The sequence below is a fragment of the Jaculus jaculus genome, chromosome 2 (assembly GCF_020740685.1).
Source record: "Jaculus jaculus isolate mJacJac1 chromosome 2, mJacJac1.mat.Y.cur, whole genome shotgun sequence".
Taxonomy (NCBI): Eukaryota; Metazoa; Chordata; class Mammalia; order Rodentia; family Dipodidae; genus Jaculus; species Jaculus jaculus.
The window spans coordinates 40,183,559-40,204,718 of NC_059103.1; the positions used below are offsets into that span (position 1 = coordinate 40,183,559).

The 21,160-nt window shown below is 47.6% G+C and overlaps 1 protein-coding gene across 1 annotated transcript in view; it reads left to right on the forward strand.

The window, feature by feature from the left end:
- Positions 1-21,160, forward strand: part of Myo5b (myosin VB) — a 343,662-nt gene that overhangs the window by 216,000 nt on the left and 106,502 nt on the right. Inside the window, exons 10-12 of the mRNA XM_045142616.1 lie at positions 3,048-3,313; positions 13,667-13,748; positions 14,256-14,396. Of these exons, the coding sequence (XP_044998551.1) occupies positions 3,048-3,313; positions 13,667-13,748; positions 14,256-14,396 (489 nt within the window). The remainder of the gene's footprint in view (positions 1-3,047; positions 3,314-13,666; positions 13,749-14,255; positions 14,397-21,160) is intronic.

Consider the following 21,160-nt stretch of genomic DNA (forward strand, 5'->3'; position numbering starts at 1 on the left):
ACCTCTGTCTCCAAGGTAAGAACAATGAGTGGCCCAGCCGGGGTCCTTTCCCCTGCACTGCTGCCAGTCTCTCCTGTTGAGCCTGAGTCTTGAACTTCTGAGCTGGTTATCCTCCGCTCCCCAGTGGCTCTGTGCATGTGAAAGATTTGAGTTAGGCAAGCGCGTCCTCACTCACCACTGAGAGCCACCCCAGACCTCACGCAGACCTTGGCATGCCCCTCGGATCTGTGAGGGGGTTCTGCTGTTGGAACGGCTGCCTGTTCTCAGTGCCTTCTGCTCAGTAGTTTTTATTTTTAATTAAGGTGTGAGAATGAGTTCCATGATTGCCAGTTACCTTGGAGATGCAACAGCATTCAAGTAGTTGGATGCCAGAGGCAATTTTTTTTCCTTGAATTTGGCAATATGGGACCATAAAACTAATCTGCTGCCTATAATGCTGGCCATTTTAATGGATTTAGCATCATTTAATTATGCTTAAGTGTAATTGCATGATGTTAAATCAGTTTCTGTTAGCACCTTTAATCAACAGTCAGAAGTGGGTGGGAGAGAGCGTTCCCCACTGTGGTGGCTCAAAGCCTGTCCCTGGTGGTTATCAGCATTCCCTAACTGTGGTCCCTTCTCCACACTCTGCCTGGGAGCAGGCCTTGTGTTATTATGGTTGTTGCCAGCAAACCACTCAACTGTTGGGGGGGGGGGGTCCATCTGCAATGTGTGCATAGCAATTAAGAATTTCTTGGAAATAGGTCAGATGAGGAAATTGGACACTTGCCACCTCTGAATTTGTTGCCTGCCAAGTACTCCTCCGGGTCTAAACTCTGCCCTGAATGGCAGCATTATATTGAAGTATGGTGAGGTGGACAGGAGATGTGGCCATGACACTAGAAAGGTGGGCTTCTCCACATGCAGGCAGCCCACAGCAAGCTGGCTGTCTGGCCAGACAACCAGGGAGAGAGTCACTCAGTCTCATTTCACTCATCTAAGTAGTAAAGGCTGGACCAGAATGGCAGCTCCAGAGGAGTTTTCCTGGGCTCCAACACCAGGAATATAAGGAGTCTTTGTTCATTTAAATCTGGGAATATTCCTTAACATATATTTTGGTGTTTATGAGCTCAACTAAGTTTAACCTGGGTTAACTAAAGTCAGTCAGTGTTCTCTGCAGGGACTGTTTCCACTCATGCTTTGGAAACGCATTGGCCTTTGTGATTTGGGAAGGATCCTTCTTCTTTGACATTCTGTTTTATACTCATGTTTACTTTGAGTAGATGGGGTTTAAATCGTCATCAAAAAAACTAGCCTAAGGATATGGTGTTACCAGGGAAATGATACACTTATCTGTTAATTTTCATTGAACAAGCCCTAATTTAAATCCTACAGGCTTTTCATAAGAAAGTGGGACCCACAAGCAATTGAGGGCCACTGGGAGGTGGCACATCATGTTCTAAAGGATGCCTTTAAAGTCCCTGACTTAGTTAATAAGCTCTCCTGGGGGCCAAGGCTGGTATAACAGCTTTCCCACGTGTGCTCAGGTGACAGAACGACAGAAAGAGCCTCAGAGCTGCAGGTTTTCTATGTCTTCAGTGGGGGGGATTTGCTAATAGACTTACATGGTTTGGTAAAGTGAGATGAGACCCTGTGGGAACTTTGGTTTTTCTAGAGGCTCAAAGGTGGGGTCATATGCCTGGTGACTGTAGATCAGGGTTCAAATGTAGCTCTTTCAAGTAGTTGAGGAGCTAATTAGGTGCATTGGGTAGATGGAACCCTGGCCCAGGGGCTCGGGGTGAGCCATTGCCTATCTTGTGGGTTCAGTGTCTTACCTGTATGAAAAAGAGAATTGAATTGGATTAGTAACCAGTTTCTTCTCAGCTCTAAATTTGTTTGATGTTTTCAGTAAGAAGTCTTTCAAGTGATCTATGGTTATAATCATATCCTTGCTTTTGCCACATGTCCCAGCTTTTCACATTAACTCGGGTGCTCTAAGAGTGTAAACAGAGCCCATGATGAGCCAGTGTCACTGAGGCTCAGGTAGAGAAGCCTCCTCGCAAGGGCAGCCAGCGTGCTGTCACTGCGGGCGGGACATTGTCCACTGGGTTTTGGCCTGCTTCTCACCAGCACATCCAGACATGGTTGACTTCACACATAATTTGGAGGACAGGAATGTAGAATTCCAGGGTGATTCACTGTATCCTGCTCACCCGGAGGACAGTCACAAATCTGGTCCGTATTACAAAAGGGAACTGGGGCCGGGGCTGGGAGGTGTCGATTGCTAGGGGAACTCCTTTCTGCGCTGCTGTGAGCACCGCCCGTGGCCCTCTGTAGACCGAGTGTGGGCTCGGTGTCACCTGCTGCCTCCCGGCTCATCACTCTGCATTGGTTCTCTACTCCTGAGCCGTCAGATCTCTTCACTCAGGCCATCCCCTCTTCCATCTACCCAGGAGGGCACAAGAACACAGGGGTTTTGTTATTGTTTTCTGTTTAAATTGTTGTTTATTTGTATGTGTATGTATGTGCGAGCCATGGCACACTCACGTGAAGGTCACAGAACAACTTAAAGGTGTCTGAGTTTCACCACCTTTAGGACAGGATTTCTTGCCACTGCAGATGGACTGCAGACTGCAAACAAACATTGGATCAGTTTGGCCTCCTGGATCCTCCTGGCTCCACTTCCCATTTTTATAGGCGTGTTGGGATCACAGACGTGTGTATCACTGAGCACCTGACTTTAAGTAAATGCTGGCAACTTGAAGCCAGCCCTGCAGGCTTTGCCAGCAAGTGCCTTTCATTGCCGATCCCCCTCCTCAGCCACTGCTTTGCTTTTTAAAAGCCCGACAATCTGACTGTTGGCAGTTGTGAGGCTCATGTTGAGCAACACTGTTCAGGCTGTCCCCTGTAGGAGGGAGGGCGTGGGGCAGAGGGAGAGACCAGCCCATCCGCCACACTGCTGGGACAGTGGCCAGAAAGGGGACGGGTGTCCCAGCGCCGCAGTGCCTTGTCTTCCCTGCGGTAGGAGAGAAGCGTGCCTCTCCTGAAACTGTCTTTCTTCCCTCCAGCCCCAGGATGAACACCTGAGCAACTTCTGTCGCCTGCTTGGGGTGGAACACAGTCAGATGGAGCATTGGCTGTGCCATCGCAAGCTGGTCACAACCTCCGAGACCTACGTCAAGACTATGTCCCTGCAGCAGGTGGTCAATGCACGCAATGCCCTGGCCAAGCACATCTATGCCCAGCTGTTCTGTTGGATTGTGGAGCACATCAACAAGGCCCTGCACACTTCCCTCAAGCAACACTCCTTTATTGGGGTGCTAGACATCTACGGGTAGGCTTGCCTTCAAAGCCAGCTTTTGCTTCCCAGTAGTTTTCAACCAGGAGAATTTAAGATATGTGGGGGGGAGAGGGGGGCTGGAGAGATGGCTTAGCAGTTAAGGCACTTGCCTGAGAAGCTGAAGGACTTATGTTTGACTCTCCAGATCCCACATAAGCCAGACACACAGGGGGCTGATGTGTCTGGAGTTCAATTGCAGTGGCTGGAGGCCTTGGTGCGCCCATATTCATTCTCGCTCTCTTTCATAAAAAGAAAAAGGCCAGTCTGTTGGGCTTGCCTCAAAAAATTTTTTTTAAATAAAAACAATAAAATATGCAGGGACATTTTTGGTTATGACTGGAATCGCTAATGGCCTGAGGCTAGAGATGCTTGGTACCCTATGATGCAGAGGATAGTTCCCAAGGAAGAATGTACCCTGTCACACAACACTCCCCCATTAAGAAGCATGGCAGGCATCAGTTTTCCCTTGAGAGACGCTGTTTCTATAGAACTGACACTGGCTCCACAGAAGAGGGAGGTATCCATTTTTACTAGCAGAAAATGGACCCTGAGAAGGAAACCAATCTGTGCGACATCATTCTGGACTCCGTTGTCAAGTTTCATATCACAGTTATGCTTTATGTCATCTTCCGCTTGGTCTCCTTGTGTCGTCAGTCGAGGTGATTATTTAAAATACCACAGTTTGTGCCAGAGCCATGCAGATTGGTGGTGTATGTGGTCATACTTGAGGCTTCTTTGTGTTTTGGAATCTGAGGGGAACTGAAAATAATTTTTTTTTTGGTTTTTCGAGATAGAGTTTCGCTCTAGTCCAGGCTGACCTAGAACTCACTGTGTAGCCTTAGGGTGGCCTCAAACTCACAGCAATCATCCTACCTCTGCCTCCCGAGTGCTGGGATTAAAGGCGTGTGCCAGCATGCCAGACTAAGACTATATTTATAACCCCCCCACACACAAGGAGGTCAGAAAAACATGGGGAAAAGTGTACCTGTCTAGCCATCAAGAAATCTACTTCCTGTATCCAGGCTGCCCCCTCTAGCTGAATGATTACAAAAGACTTCAGAACACACCCTCTCTGGTCTTTTATTTCTGTAGCTTCAAGTGAGCTTGTAAGCCACAGTCTTTCTCGGGTTCTGTGGAGACCCATCTAGACTTGCTTGATGTTATATGAATGGGGTTGCAGCCTCCCTTGTACTTCTTACCAGTGACCTATCTCCTTTAAGCTAAAAATAGCTTAGATTCTCCCAGATCTTTAAATCGTAGAAGTCATGCTTATGTCTTAAAATAGCAATTCAGACCCAAGGAAATGAAGTGCAGAAAGAGCAGGGGTTTTAGAGAGCTCCCCTTGGAGCTGGCGCTGGTCTGCTTGGCGGCTGGAGGGGGAAGGCCCTGTCAAAGCAGCCACTCCCCGTGCAGTACCGCTCTCCTCCTCGCTGCCTCTGGTGCTGGGGCCCCTGCGGGGCTTCCCCGGAGCCACGTGTGTGCAGCGGAGGGGAGACTGAACCTCCAGCTGTGGCTTCACGGAAGCCTCTGGAACATGCTGAGGAGCTTAGCCTTGCAGAGGAGTTATGTAGTGAAAGAGGCCTCAGAAGAGATTATGAAAGGCTCTGAGAGCTCCCACACCTTGCGTTGTATGGGATTGAAGCCACAGACATCACACTTGTTTGCACAATCAGGGGAAAAAGCTCTATGTGGAGGTGAAATTTGAACTGGATGTTTAAAGAGAAGAGTGTGGGATGTAGGAAATAGGAGAGGCACCTGTGGGGGTAGGATTGCAATCAAGATGCTGGGAAAGTGAGGAGTAAAAGGAAGCCTTACGGAGGCGGCAGCGGAGCCACCAGTGAGAGAGAGGATGCAGGATGAATTCCCTCAGGGGCGCCTCACGGTTTGAGCAGGGGGACCAGGCAGGCCCCTTGCTCTTTCTGGTCGCCTAATTTGTGCTCGGTTTGTCTTGTTCTTGTGAGGGCACAGGCGAGGCTCTTCTAGAACTTACTAACTGGTTGCTGATCACTGCTCTGTGTTATTCATCTGTCTACCTTGAATATTTTCAGGTCTTTGGATTTCCTGAAACATGGACCTTTTAGTGTTACCCTTGGAAGACAAACCCAATTCTAACCCGATTCTTTTAACCTCTGTGTGCAAGAATCTTGATTCTACTCAAGTTTAGGTTCAGAAAGATCAGTACACAAGCTCAATGTTGTTCATAGCATATAAAATATGAGGACTTGATTCCTGACTTAGTACTACTGTGTTTATGTATCTAACAGTGCCCTGAATTTGGCTGGCCTTTGCTCCCTTCCCAGAGGTGCTGGGCCACAGTCTGCCCTTCCAGGGGAAGTCTCTGGGAGTCGGCTCCTGGCCTGCTCAGTCTGCACCTGTCAGCTGGGCTGGTGAAAGCTGATTGTTTATATTTGTCATGTAATTTTAATAACTTGAGTTTATTTTCTCTGAGACCCCGTGATTGTCTAAGGGAAAGATGAAGAGATAGATGACATGGGAAGCTGCTCTGAGGTTAAAAGGTGTAGCCATCACTAGGTGGGGTGGCAATGCAGAGGGTCTAGTCTCCTAGTCTCCGTGTCATCTTCTGACTTGTTTGTCCCCCTCATCTCAGAGTAACTTGGGTTCCCCTGCCGGCTGCCCAAGGAGGACAGGCACTGGCACAAGTCACACGGTATGACAAATTCTTAGGAAACTTTTCCTGGTTTTGGGCTGTTTCCTTGCAGGCATGCTGTGTTGTTGCCCGTTCCTACATGCTTGTTTGCTCTCGGAAGTGAGTTTTCTCGTGCAGCGTCACCAGGCCATCCCCTGTGCTTGTGCCGTGTGAGAAGAGAGGCCCTGCCCGTGCTTTTGCAGGCTCTGGATGTCAGTGTAGTGCACAGCCCGCAGCAGAGGTGAAGAGAGCAAGTCAGGCGTGCGCTGGGGTCAGAGTCAGCAAGCTCATGTTTGCTTGGGCTGCTAGGTGCCAAGACCTCACTTGGGTGCCCTTGCTAAGTACATATACACATACTCCTCAGCAGGGCGAGCCGGGAGGTGACCGCATACGTGTGGACAGCTCCAGACTCTCCTTTCTGGAGTGAGTGGGATGAGCTCTTTAGAGACTGAAACCAACGGTTGGACCACAGGACAGCAGGGTTAGGGTTGAGTGTAGTCTTTCAGGTCGGCCAGGACAGGTTTTAATCTGGGAGGAAACGAATGGCGCTGATGGCACCTTGGATAAAGCATATGGACTCCCCCCTGTAAGCTCCCTTAGCCCACCGGGTGCCTCAGCTGCCTTTCCTTCTCTGCGCACTTTAGACCCCTCCCAGAAGCCTGCCGATTCAGTCCATCTCAGTCCCTCTTGCCTACCCTTTTCCCTTTCCCACCCTTCTTCTTCCTTCCTTTCTTCCCTCCCTCCCTTCTCTCAGTGTGTGTGTGTAGAAAAATCTTATTGTGTAGCCTAAGCTGGCCTCAAACTTGTCATCCTCCTGTCGTAGGCTTCCTAAGTGCTGGGATTTATTGGCATGTGCCACCATGCCCAGCTGTGTTGCTTTTTAATGTGGTATCCCTGCTTCCCTGGAAGTGAGCCACACAAGCCTCACCTCATGCCCAGTCTCGCTTCCTTCGTTAACCCTGTGGAACATCATGCTTCCTAAGGAGGCTCTTGTCCCATGTGGCATCAGGACTCTCAAGTGTTGAGAGGTGTTTTTTGTTTGTTTATTTTTCATCTATATTCCTGACCATTAACCACTGGAGAGAGAAAAGACCAAGGTGGCCAAAATGAACCAGCAAGGCCCATGGCTGTCTGTTGCAGGGTTGCTAGTCTGCTGTCCACACGTCCTCCTGCAGCCCTCCTGAATGGTTCCAGACACCTGATGTCTTGCTCTAAGGGTAACTTCTACTTCTTTAGTTCCCTTGGCCGAGTGCCCTGCTCCAAAAAATAACTGTGAAAGAAAATAAGCCACACCCAGAGCCATTATGCTAAGCCAAGCCATCTCCGTAACTGAGGACCTGGGACGCTCCCTGCTGGGCTTGTCATACGAGGTGGGGTGGACATTGATGGAGAACAATCCGGCAGCCTAGGCTAGAGTTGCCATTTTGAGTTGCATTGACCAGCATGTGCCTCTATTGGATTCATCAGTCGTAATTGACATTCTTCATTCCTCCTCTCCCCTCCTTGTAGTAATAAGAAATAAATGGCTCAATTTGGGGAAACTGTACATCTGTTGTTTATTTGCTCTTTGACCTCCCTTTCAAAATGCCAAGGTTGGCTGTGACCAAACTGTTCTTGTCTAGGAGAATACGGCTAAAGTCAATGTATGTGTTATGCTGAGGAGGATGTCACTGAGTGGGGGAGGAAGTAGGGAGATTGACGCTCCAGGAAACAGGAAGTGGAATTTTGTATCCTTCCCACCTTTATGTAACTTCCTTGTGTACTTGCGGATTCTGTATTAGCACTGTCGGCTCTTTAAATGCAGTCTCATGTAGCCCAGGTGGCCTCAAGCTGAGCTCACTGTCTTGACCTCCTGCCTCTACTTCCCAAGTGTTGGAATTACAGGCATGACCCACCATGTCCCATCCCTTTAATGCTATTCTTAAAAATATTTTTATAGCTGGGCTTGGCAGCACACGCCTTTAATCCCAGCACTTGGGAGGCAGAGGTAAGAGGATTGCTGTGAGTTGCCAGTCTGAGATTACATAGTGAGTCCCAGGTCAGCCTGGGCTAGAGTGAATCCTATCTCTAAAAAAATCAGTAGTTGGCTGCATAATCTAGTATTAGCTCTTATTAGAAATATGATTTGCATATATTCCATAGAGCCAGTGCGATACTGCATTTTTAATATATTTATTTATTTGACAGAGAAAGAGGGAAGGGGGGAGAGAGAGAGAGAGAATGGGCGTGCCAGGGCCTCCAGCCACTGCAAAGGAACTCCAGATGCATGTGCCCCCTTGTGCAGCTGGCTAACATAGGTCCTGGGGAATCGAACCTCGGTTCTTTGGCTTTGCAGGCAAACGCCTTAACTTCTAAGCCATCCCTTCAGCCCGTAATACTGTATTTTTAAGTAAATTTCCTTACTGGTTTTGAGGGTAGGATATCCCAGGTGGACCTGAAACACACACTCTTGCTTTGGCTTGTCGTGTATTTTTTCTCTCACTCACCAAAGTGAACATAAAGATAATTTTACAGCCCTGATATAGTTAGTTATTCAGAGAGGACTACCTACCCCCTCCTTAACACGTATGAGAAGGAGTCGTGGAGGCAGAATGGGGCACTCGGTGATGGCACTTTACCCTTTGGTCTGTGGGCAGTTCTGGATGGTTCTTTTGGGTAGAGTGACAGCAGCCTGCTCTTTGCTGCAGCTTTCACAGATCTTGGAATAGTTTGGCTGATGAGTTGGGAGAGGATTCCCAGAGAATGGCCATTTTCCTGTCCCCACGGAGCTGAGGCATAAAGAGGAGCTGGGGATTGAGACACAAGACCACCTGTTGGGCATGAACAGTGCTTTGGGCTGTTGACTCTCTGAAGGACAGGCTCGGTGGGGATATGTGGACGCAGAGAGAAGGGCAGGTGTCTAACTCGCCCTGCTAGAGGAAGGTGTGGCCAGCAAAGTGAGACGAGCCTGCTGAGCAGACAGATGAGAGGGTTGGCCTCTAACAAACTTCAGTGTGCCCTCGTGAGAGAGTTCGTGGGCTTCAGGCTGGAACAGGACTGGTGCATGATGGCTCTGGTTTTAAAGGCTCACCTGGCATAAATTTTCCCACGTCGGGTTTGTTTTTGTTTTTTTTTTTTTGCATGACTTTTAATCCTTACCTAGAAGCCTTCCTCTATGTGAAATCTGTATCTGTGTCTTATGGTCTGCCAAATGGTGGGGTGCCAAAGAGGGGTCTTCATAATCCGAAGCAGGAGGCTTATCCCTGGTTCCTTTGACAGACACTCTGGGGGAAGTCCCCCCGCCAGTCTTGAGCACATTACCCCTCGGCTCGCCAGCCAGCACTCTAAGGTAGGGGCTCATGGAGGGGGTAATTGACTCAGATTGTGTGTTTCTGTTGGTCATGCATGTGTGTGCTTTATGCTTATGGGCTGCAGAGGCCAGAGAGAACGTCACATGTCCTCATAATCCTCACCCGTGCATGTCCTTGAGACAGAATCTCTCCCTCAACCTGGAGCTGTTGGTCAGTGAGCCCCAGAGATCCTCTGGTCTCCACTCCCCTGCGGATTGGGATTACAGACATACTTGGCCCCATGGGTTCTGAGGAGTTGAACTTGGTGGTCTCTAGCCTGAGAGGCCCTCGTGCTTAAGTGGCAAATGTTCTTGATCCCTGAGCCATCTTCTCGCCCTGATTGCTCTTTTCATTGCAGTCTGAACTTGCAGCAGCTGCTGCTTTGTTTTTAGAGACATCTGTAGATCTTACTAAACCCTGAAGTCGGGGTACAGTGACGAGGAAGCCGTCCACTCCTCGCTGTACGTCGTGAAGCAGGAGGCAGCTGGAGAGCAGGAGCGGCCCCTGCACCACCAGCAGTGCGGGCGCCACATCCCGCCGCGTTCCGCGCTCTGACCTTCCTCTCACTCAAGGATCACGGTCTCAATATCTCACACTGATTTTTATAGGAGCAATTCCGTTTCCACTGGTATATAAATTTACTTGGGCATTTTAATGCTATGGACTATAAATTGATCCACTGTGTTTATTTATTTGATTTTTTTTTCCCCCCAAGGTAGTGTCTCACTCTAGCCCAGGCTGACCTGGAATTCACTATGTAGTCTCAGGTGGCCTCAAACTGTCTGTATCTTCCCACCTTTGCCTCCCCAGTGCTGGGATTAAAGGCATGTGCTACCACACCCAGCTTAATTGTATTTATTTTTATTTTTATTTAAAACTTCCATAATAATAGACAATAAACAATGGTAACACCCCCCACATTCCCCTTCACAGCTCTACTCTCCATCATATCCCCTCTAATTATGTTTATTTTTAAAAGTCGTCTCTGTTGATAGAAAGTACAAATAAAATTCTGTTGTAGAGAGATGTTGCCCTATCCCCATGTCTGTTTCTGAAGTCAGACATGTTAGTCATTTCCAGGCTAGCTGAGCCCCTTATTCATCTCTGGCCCTCTAGCATTACAGTAATTATGGTAGATGGCAGAAGAATTGTTACCAGATAACATATTAGAAATTGGGAAATTATGAGCTAATTTGAGCCATCTCAAATTAATGAGAATGTTCTTTGTGAAGTGCTACCAATGTAAACCTTTAAAAAATGGCAAGTGGGAGATACTGAAATCCTCTGTCTGTAGAGCTTTTGCGAGCTCTGCCAGCATACCCACTTGCTATTATCTGACAAACTGCTGGGGTGGCTCTTTTATGTTCGTTATAGGTTATGTTAATTAAATTTTCTCTGCGCTTGGCTGTCATCAGCTGCCTCTCTGTGTTGGGTAGAAGGCGGGTTGAGGTTGTAATGATATAACTCAGGCTGTAGGACTGTTACCAAGGCTGGGAGCACCGTCCTGTGGGGTTATGGCTGACAGACGCGGTGCTTCTCTCCTACTGATGTGCATCGCGTTGGGGACATGGGGGTGGGGATTCCTTCATCCTAGGATAGACTTGCACCTGTGATCTCATTTTATTAACCTAGGATCACTTTTCCCACGCAGGCATGGCAGGTACTTTAATAGGGTGGTCACCAAGCAGCTAATCTGCTTTTTGACGTCTTAGACCTAGCTGGGGAGGTGGGTATGGGAAAGCCCGAGGCTTTGCAGGTACCACCTGGCTCTGTTGGGTGTCTGATGGGGAGGAGTGCCGGTCTTCACCAACATTGTCCCCAGCACTCACCAGGGCCAGCACTACCATCTCTATCTGAGAGTGATATTTAGGGATGATGTTATTGGTAGGGACTTGCATGACATCTCATGTAAGACAGGAAATTCAGTTGTCCGTGTTGAGTGGGAAGGGATGAAGACATGCCAGTGATGGAGGAGGCAGGATGAGGCCTGTGTTCCCACTGGGTGGTACCACACCTCTCCCACGCCCCCATGCCTCAAATGCCTCCCCTCCTGAGAACTTACCCTTGTCCAAAGCCTTTCTAAGTAACCTCTTCTTCCTTTGCCTTGCTTGTGCGCATGTGTGTAGTATGTGTGGTATATGTATGTGGTCATGTGATACCCCATACACTTGCCAGCAGCGGAGTGTCATGGTGGCTGGAGTGGAATGTTGGCTGTCCCACTCTACCACTTTTTTACTGCCTGTTCTTATTGGAGCTGGATTCTCTCCTGATCCTAGAGTTTGCCCTCCCCTCCCCCACACTCCACCCTTCCCACGCTCTGGCAGTTCTCAAGTCTCTGCTCCCCTACTGGACTAGAGTTACACACCCAATTTTTATGTGGGGTTCAAACTCAAGTGCTCGTCTCAGGCCTTCATTTTTGCCTAGAAAGAGTTGTTTGTAATCAAACTTTTGTCCCTCTGAATTAAGACTTTTTTGGGGGGGGTTGAGGTAGGGTCTCACTCTAGCTCAGGCTGCCCTGAAATTCACTATGTAGTCTCAAGGTAACCTTGAACTCACTGCAATCCTCCTACCTCTGCCTCCCAAGTGCTGGTATTAAAGGTGTGTGCCACCACTCCTGGCTCAAGACTCTTCTTTTTGTTTAATTTTTTTTTAATTTCTTTATTTATGAGAGAGAGAGAATGAGAATGGATGCAGTAGGACCTCATGCCACTGCAGACAAACTCCAGATGCATGTGCCACTGTGTGCATCCAGCTTACGTGGGATCTGGGGAATCGAACCTGGGTCCTTAGGCTTCACAGGCAAGCATCTTTAAAGCTAAGTCATCTCTCTAGCCCTCAAGTTCATTCTTAATGGTATTAAATTGTCAGAGGTCAGGCTCTTAGTTTAAATACTCTTATCTGCTTTGGGCAGTTTACTTAATTTCCTCAACTGCTAGATGGAATTAACAACACTAACTTTTAGGGTTTTTTTTTTAAGTATTTATTTGAGGGAGGGGAAAAGAGAGAAAGAGGCAGAGAAGGAGAAAATGGGTGTGCCAGGGACTCAAGCCACTGCAAAGGAACTCCAGATGCATGTGCTACCTTGTGCATCTGGATCACATGGGTACTGAGGAATCTAACCTGGATCTTTACACTTCACAGGCAAACATCTTAACCACTAAGGCATCTCTCCAGCCCCAGACACTCACTTTTGAATGTTGTAGGCATTAAAGGAGAACTCACAAATAAATTCTACCTTTCTCTGCCTTTCAAGAAGCAGTGCTGTTTAATATGATGATTCTCCTTCTAGAATGATATTCCTAGGAAAGAGTCATGAACTTAAAAAAGTATATACAATTGTTACAACCTTGATAGCAATTTACACTAGAAAAGAACCAAAATGTCACTCCGTGGAGATTGGTTGATTATCATACATCTTTGGCATGGAGCCTCTGTGAAGTGGAGTGAGATTTCCTGGGTTTGGGAAGGGACAGCATCCCTGTCCTCCACCCGGTCACCTCTGCAATTCCTGATCACTGTCCTGGTCCCTGCAAATGGATGATGAGGCAACCTTAAAGTTGACACCTTTGAAGGATAGCATGGTACTATGTTCACAGTGGAAGGCTACATGATAAAAATGGGAGGTATAGTTCTAATTTCCTTCCAAAAATGTAAAATCACTGAGAAGACCCAGTAAGGTACAACTGACTATTGACATGAGAGAATGGCTGATCTTCCCTTTTGATTTTCTACTCTCCCTAAATTTTGCCATTGTCAGTACTTTCACTAATTATTTAAAAAAAAAAAAAAGTTGGGGGTGAGGAAATGGCTCAGCAGCGAAGTTTCTTGATTACAAAGCCTGCAGGTACAAGTTCAATTCCCCAGCCACCCATGTAAAGCCTGATGGATGTTGTCCACAACAGCAAGTGATCCTGGCCTGTACACACACATGCAAATAAATAAGTTTTAAAGGTATTAGTTCCTGAAACAGCAGTCCCTATTTTTTCTCTTTTTTTTAAAGTTTTTGTTTCATTTTTGTTTATTTATTTGAGTGTGACAGAGAGAGAGAGAATGGGCACGCCAGGGCTTCCAGCCACTGCTAACAAACTCCAGACGCATGTGCCCCCTTGTGCATCTGGCTAACGTGGGTCCTGGGGAATCGAGCCTTGAACCAGAGTCCTTAGGCTTCATAGGCAAGCGCTTAACCGCTAAGCCATCTCTCCAGCCCCTGAAACAGCAGTCTGTAAACACAGGGTAGAACATGGCAACTCAGTGCTGGCATTAATAGTAATAAAGCTGACCTAACGTGGACAGGCAGCCATATTAAAGCCCCAGTGGTTCCTTCCGTAGATGGTATCTCTTACCTTTTGCTGCTTCTCTTTCCTTCTGCAGGTTTGAGACTTTTGAGATAAACAGCTTTGAGCAGTTCTGTATCAACTATGCCAATGAAAAGCTCCAGCAGCAATTCAACTCGGTAGGTTGGGTTTAGGACCTAGGCGGAAGGGGCAGGAAGTTCTCACTTTCTCCACAGAGTGGCGGAGTATCTCTTCTAGCTGGTACTGATGGTCTCCCACTCTGTCCTGAGCTCCCATTGCCTTCTGGATGGTGCCTCCTGCTTGTGGAATTAGTTCTTTGTTGCTGGGACAGAGGCATTATTTGGACAGCTGTGCAGAGAGGATACATGATCCTCGGCTGGGCTTTGACCTGGACTCTGGGGGATTTAAGCAACTGGGAGCCAGGTGTGTGGATCTTTATGATTGGTTTGGGCACAGAAAACCGAGTGAGGATTAAAATATCCTATAATAAGGGTCATATAGGAAAAGGAAGTCACCCAACTGAGAATTTTCTGTTTTCTGCTATGACTGTGACTTAGTGCCCAGTCCTTTTCTGAAAGTTGTCTACCATCTTCCAAGGGCTTGGGGAATTAATGGGAAGTTGTGTATACAGTTCCTTCACCTTGGCCTTATGCTTCTTGTCCTAGCATGTGTTCAAACTAGAGCAAGAAGAATACATGAAGGAGCAGATCCCATGGACCCTGATTGACTTTTACGATAACCAACCTTGTATTGACCTCATAGAAGCAAAGCTGGGTATCTTGGACCTGCTGGATGAAGAGTGCAAGGTAGTAATGCCCATGCCACCATTGAGTGGTTCAGTCTAGGCATAGGATATAGAGCAGAGGGTACTTGTGTGGTACAGGGGAACATTCAAAATCTCAGATCTGGAATTCAGTATGTAATTATCTGAAGAAGTCATTGTGCTTACTGGAAGGCAGCATATTGTGACTGGCAAGTGTTGCTGTGGTGGTAAACATGTGCCTCTCTTGATATACTACGTCGGTGGTAGAGATCTGGTCTCTTGGAGTCCTAAATGCCCAAAGAAGAACATAACATCTGAATCGGTCTTCTCAGAGTAAGGGTTCGAGAGCTCAGGATGCTCTCCACAGTATTTGGTAGCTTATGAGTGGTGAAATGGTATGGTGTCAGGTAAGAGTCACCATTTCTGTTACCTGGATTTCATCGCTGTGTGAGAGTGGTGCCACCTTCAAGTACAGCATCTGGCAGCTGGGGGCATAGGGGGTGAGATCTGACTTTTTTAAAAAAAATTCTTTTGTTCATTATTTATTTGAGAGTAACAGAGAGGTAGAGAGAGAGAGAGAGAGAGAGAGAATGAATGGGCGTGCCAGGGCGTCCAGCCTCTGCAAACAAACTCCAGACGTGAGCGTCCCCTTGTGCATCTGGCTAACGTGGGTCCTGGGGAGTCGAGCTTGGAACCAGGGTCCTTAGGCTTCACAGGCACGCGCTTAACTGCTAAGTCATCTCTCCAGCCTGAGATCTGACTTTTACCAATTGCCCAACTTCTAAAGGTTAACAAAATGATAGAAGATAGAGCTGTTCGTGGTAATTCCAGCACACAGGAGGCTGAGTCCAGAGGATTGTGACAAGCTGAAGGCCAACCTGGGCTATAGAGTAAGACCCTGACTAAAGAAAGAAACAATAAAAAAAAAAACAGGCTTGGTGGCCCATGCTTTTAATCCCAGCACTTGTGAGGCAGATCACCATGAGTTTGAGGCCACCCTGAGACTACATAGTGAATTCCAGGTCAACCTGGGCTAGAGCTAGACCCTACCTTAAAAAAGCAAAACAAAGAAAAAAAACCCCAAATTGGTACATTTTTACCTCCTAACTTTCTTGTGGGGTAGAGGAGGGAGCTGAAAGACAGATTTCGCTCTCTGGCCCTGGATGGACTGGAACTCATTATGTAAGCCAGCCTGGCCTCCAACTTGTGATCCTCCTCCCTCAGCCTCCACAGCGCTGCTCTCGTAATATTTTCAGTGTCTCTATAGAGCCGTGGGTTTATCTTCAAAGTCAGTGTCCCAGGAGAGAATCTCTCAGCATGTCAGGAGCTTTTCTAGGCATGTCCAACCTGAGAACTTGCAGTCAAAATGAAACAGTTGTCTCTGGAATAAGAGGCACTAGCTACAGTCATAGTACAGGCCCTCTTGTCTTCTGTGGATGCCTCCTCACTAAGTCTTGGGTCAATATCCAGTGCAATAGCCCTTTTCTTAAGTTCAGTTGGGACCACACTCCCCTGGTGAGGCCCTTCAGTGACTGTCTCTACCAGCTCTATACCCCCAACCCAAAGGCAACTCCAGATCCTAAGTCCAGCCTAGGGCTCTTGAGTACTGTGTAGTTCCCTGCCCTTGATCAAGATAGACTGCAGATCTTGTGTACTCTCCAATCAGTTGTGAAGGTCAAAGTCAAGCCTAACTCTTGAGGCAGCATAGGGATTTTGTTCTACACATAGTGGTCTTGTTCTGTGATGAGCCAGGCTCTGTGTGAAGAATTAATCATAAACCAGAGTCAGGCATGCCATTGCCTGTCTGTAATCCCAGTACTTGGGAAGTTGAGGCAGAAGGATAAGGAGTTCAAAGCTATCCTCAGCTCCATGGAAAGTTCTGAACCAGAATGGTCTATATGAGACCCTTTCTTAAAAGAAAAGAAAAAAAAAAAAAAAACGCAAACCAGGACCTCCAGGGAATGTGGCTTCTCCCATCTTATCACAGCTTCTCACTAAAAACAAAAGCCCCCACAAAACTAAAAATCTTTACCAGCCATCCAATGAGATACCCTTTCTTTAGCCAGCCAACTAAGACTGGTTGCTTTCCTGTTTGAGGTTCCAAAAAGTGTCTTTTCCTAAGGGAATATCTCATAGGAATGCCAAATCAGAATGGTAAGAACACTGGTCCCAACACAAAGGTTGGGGGGGGGTCAGAGTGACAGAAACAGTAAGTCAATGTCCAAGAGTAATGAATATCCCTGCCTGTCACCCAGGAGGACCAGGATTTGATTCCTTGACAAGGAATCAAGCTGCCCTTTTATCTACAATCCCAGCACTTGGGAGACTAGGGTAGGAGGATCACCATGAATAAGAGGCCAGCCTGGGCTAGAGTGGAACCCTGCCTCAAACGGAGAGAGAGTGAGACGAGCAAACACAACTCGTAGGTGGACGTAAGTAGTGAAATCCCAGAACCTGGGACTGGGAACTAGAGTGTTTATAAGAGTGGTGTTAGAACACACAGGAGGTAGCAGTTGTGGAGAAAGCAAATAGATGCAAACTGTGCTCAGAAGTTATCAGGGTAACCTTCTGAAGCCTACACATTCTGCTGTGGAATCTCCAGACCCTCCTGTTTCATCTTCCTTTGGAGTATGTACCACCTTGGGCATCCCTATTGGAATCTTCTCTAAGAGAACCTATAGAAAACAAAAGCTGTTTCAGACTTCTTCCACTGCATCTAAAAGACACCAGAAATGTGATAAGCATTGACTAGATGCTTCATCTTGCAACAAAAGCGCTTGGAACAACAAGATCCTGTTTAAAAGTGCTTGGCCAAGTCAGCAGGGGTTGGTCCAGGGAAGTCTGCAGGGAGAGCCTTCATTTGGAGTCAGTATCTCTCAGCAGGTGAGGGGGCATGAACCACAGCTCCAGGACAGCTGAGCATCAGGAGTAGAAGGTGCCAGTTCAAAGAGATACTGAGTAACACCAGCCTTTGTGTTTCTACATGAGCCTCTCCAGGTCCTTAGATGGGAATATTTGCCACAAGCCCTAATTTCCTCTAATCAGTTCATGGGGGTTTGGAGAGTCAAGATAGCAGGTAGTACTGGTGGCCAAAGTTCCAAGTATGGAAGAGGAGACCTGCCATGTGGCAACTTTGTGCGGGTAAAACCTCTGGAAGTTGGCTTGTGATTAAATCTGATGCAGTGTCCAGTAGTTGTGGGCTTTCAGCCAAGAGATGTTTTGTCAATCCTCACCCAAGTGAACCCTTTAAAGGAATGCACTTTACTCTATAAAAGTTGTACTGTAATAAATCAAACTTGAGGGGAGGGGGCATCCTTCTGGTCCCTTCAGCAAGTGCTGAAGGCTATTAACCTAAAAGGTTGAATTTCCGTGGAGCTGATCACAGCTGACATCTCTGAGACTGATCCTGTTGCCTGAGGGAGCAACCTCAGACACATCCTTTTCCTCTTTGTCTCTCAGAGCCTCTTAGAAAAAGAATAATGAGGTCACACTGTAAAGACCTGAGTTCCATGACCTTCACGTCACAGGACACAAAGAAGTCACAGTGTGCAGCGCCAGTGGGAAATCTCTTTCCTGGAGAAGATGTGCAGGCAGGCAGCCCACAAGCTGCACCTCTCTGTCAGAGTGTGGGTGTAGGCTGATTGTGGGTGAAAGGGGCACGTTACAGTCATTCTCCTCTGGGGCAGGGAAAGCATGAGGGCATTAAATCACTCTGGCTCCTTAAGGTGAGAGAACCTCAGCATCCAATAGTGAGACTTCCACAAATCCCAGCCTTCATCCATCCCTCAGTCAGTCAAGGGGTAGAAAGAGGATTTGTGCTTATAGGCGGTATAATTTTCTCTCTGTTCTCCCCCAAACTTCCTTCGTCCATTCATTCCAAGGCTACTTAGGGAGCCCCATGCCAGCCCATTCTGTCTAAGCCATGTTCAGAGTGGACACTGTTTGCCCTCTGATGTCCCATGTACCGATCTCTCCCTCTTCGGGGCATAAGTCTGACCAGGTGAGAGATCAGTGTCTGCTTCCTCATCTATGGCAGAAAGGTTTTAGAGTTGATGCCTTGGTCTCTGGAAGCAATTATAGCAAATGAAAATATAGGCACTGCCACAGGTTGGGAGATGACATTGAGGGCCCACAAAGACAGGTCTGACCAAAGGAGGCGAGGTCATCCCCGGGTTGGCTAGCATCTTTCTGGCTCATGGAACCTGATGGGAAGAGCTGAGTAGAATGGGTCTGCTCGGTTACTGTGCTTTGTTACTGGGGAACAGTCACATCTTTTTTTTTTAATAACTCATTTATTTATTTGCAAGCAGAGAGAGAGAGAAAAGAGAGACAGAGAGAATGGGCACACCAGGGCATATAGCCACTGCAAACGAACTCCAGAAGCATGTGCCTCTTGTGCATCTGGCTTACGTTGGTCCTAGGGAATCAAACCTGGGTCCTTTGGCTTCACAGGCAAACACCTTAACCACTAAGCCACCCCTCTAGCCCCAGACCCCTGGTTTCTTCAGTGACCCTGAAGGTCTTGGGGAGCTGAGCTTCCCAAGGGAGAGAGAGCCCAGGATGGGCAGACGGGAGATGGAGGCTCAGGGGTGAGAGGGTTTTCAGGAGCTCAGCAGCAGAAAGGCAGACTGGAGCGTGTTGAGCAGCTCTAGCTTGTGAGGAATGACAGCAGAAGTGGAACCTTGGTCCCTAGAGGAGGAGCAATGGAAAGAGCAAGTCTAAGCACCTTCTTGGGGGTTAGCTGTGGGAAACAGAAGCAGACTGAGGGGCTGTAGTCCCTCAGGAAACAAGGTAGATGGACTGTCCCAGAGGAACTCTCCTCTCTAAGGGAAAGGCACAGGACAGGTGAGATGCAGAGGAGTATCTGGATATTCAAACAGGGATGTCTTTAAAATTTGTTTAACTACTTTGGCTGTACTGGGAATCAAATCCATGTGTGAGGCAGGCCAGTGCTCTGCAGCTGAGCTACCTTCTCAGTCCAAAAAGCAATTTTGGATTTCCTCCACAACAACCTCTGCTTGCTAGGAAGGCAGAAAGGAAGCTTCTGCAATGAGAAGGCAGGTCAGCGGGCTGGGATGGGTGGAGGCAGAACAGCTTCCCGTGACTAGGAAGGAGAGATTGAACATTGGTGTTGGCTGAGGTCAACGATGGCAAATGACTCCAGGTACTTCGAGGTCAGCCCCTGCTTGCAGCAGTATCTTCTGTCCACAGAATGGTTCTCAGCTAAGCCATCTCTCCAGCCCCTGAAGTCCAGCTTTATTTCCAAGTTTACTAACAGATCTTAGCATTTGCTTAGTGAGCCATTTTTATGGTTCTGTCTGACCCAGTTGGGACAGTCACTGAGGTCTCTCTTGCTCCCATCCTCTGGCCTGCCTGGTCCTACCCTGTCCTATCAGGCTGACTTCCTGCCCCATGCCTGGTAGTGCCAAACACAGAACACTTGGACACATATAAAAGAGTATATTTAGAAAGTGCTGACATAAACATATTTCATTGTTAGCCCAAAACAATTAATAGCTGCCTTCAAGAAAGGGTTTTTTCCTTGAATTTCCTGCGGCTGTAGGACTGGGTATTCAATGCTAGTTGCACAGCATTGAAACTTGAGAAAAAGCAGTTTGCTTACAAAGGACCTGCGAGGTTTGTTCCCACATATGTAAGCATTTCCCTTATAGAGCAACTTTGATTCATTTACTGAGCAAAGCCTTTTAAACATGGCCACGGCGTGTTAAGGTCACCTTCAACTTTGTCTAATCCATAAGTACAATCTAAACGGTGAAAGAAAGCCAAGGAATAAACTGTGACTTAGGACTGTCCTTGGATGTCAAGGATGACCAGGAAGTGATCAATATCTCATTAGGTGAATCATGTGAGTGGTGTTTGCAGTGACTGTTATATTTTCAATGAAGCAAAATGCTTACTTTTTTTTTTTCCAGTTATTTTGAGCTAGGGTCTCTCTCTAGCCCAGGCTGACCTGGAATTCACTCTGTAGCCTCAGGGTGGCCTTAAAGTCACGGCGATCCTCCTACCTCTGCCTCCCACGTGCAGGGATTAAAGGTGTGCACCAACGTACCCAGCTAGATGCTTACTTTTGAAGTCATTCCTAGAGAGGTGGAAAGGGCTGCTCTTGAGAATTCCCCATGATGTGCAGCCTGTGTCTGAATCTACTTTTGGAGGACAGTGAACAGTTCTAATCAGAGCATCATCAGGTACTTGGTACCCCCAGTGTGTGGCTAGAGCCCAATTCTTAGCCCTTTGAGGGCCAGGAAAGGAAACAGCAAGATACAGGCAGTCCTTGAACTCCGTGGGCTTACAATATGCAGTGACAATATAGATCCAAAAGTTAATGGTGAGCTGTATGAGAGAGAGAGAGGGAGAGGGAATGTGTGCATGTCTGTGTATGTCTGTCTGTCATATGCACAATCAGTCATGAGGAACTCTGGAGAAGACACAAGGTCCCAAGCTGTGAGGACAGGGCCCCAAGGCCATACCTGAGTGAGCAAGAGTGGCGAGGTTGATGCTGCTGCAGGAGTGAGGCATCTTCAGAGGGCTGGGGGTGGGGGGCTCTGTACCTGTGACCTCTACCTTCACTCTCCTCCTCTCCTGGCATTTCTGCTTCTGCCACCCAGCTTGTCCTTTAGGGCTCGGCACCCTCCCATGGATGTCAATCCACACTCGGCTGGTCATGGGACAGGATCATAAATGTCTGTGACTGAATTATTTTTACCATTGTCCAATTAGGGCCCTGGCTTGAAAACCGAACTCATTCCGTGAGGTCTACATACCAGCCAGGCTCTGACCTGCCATGCT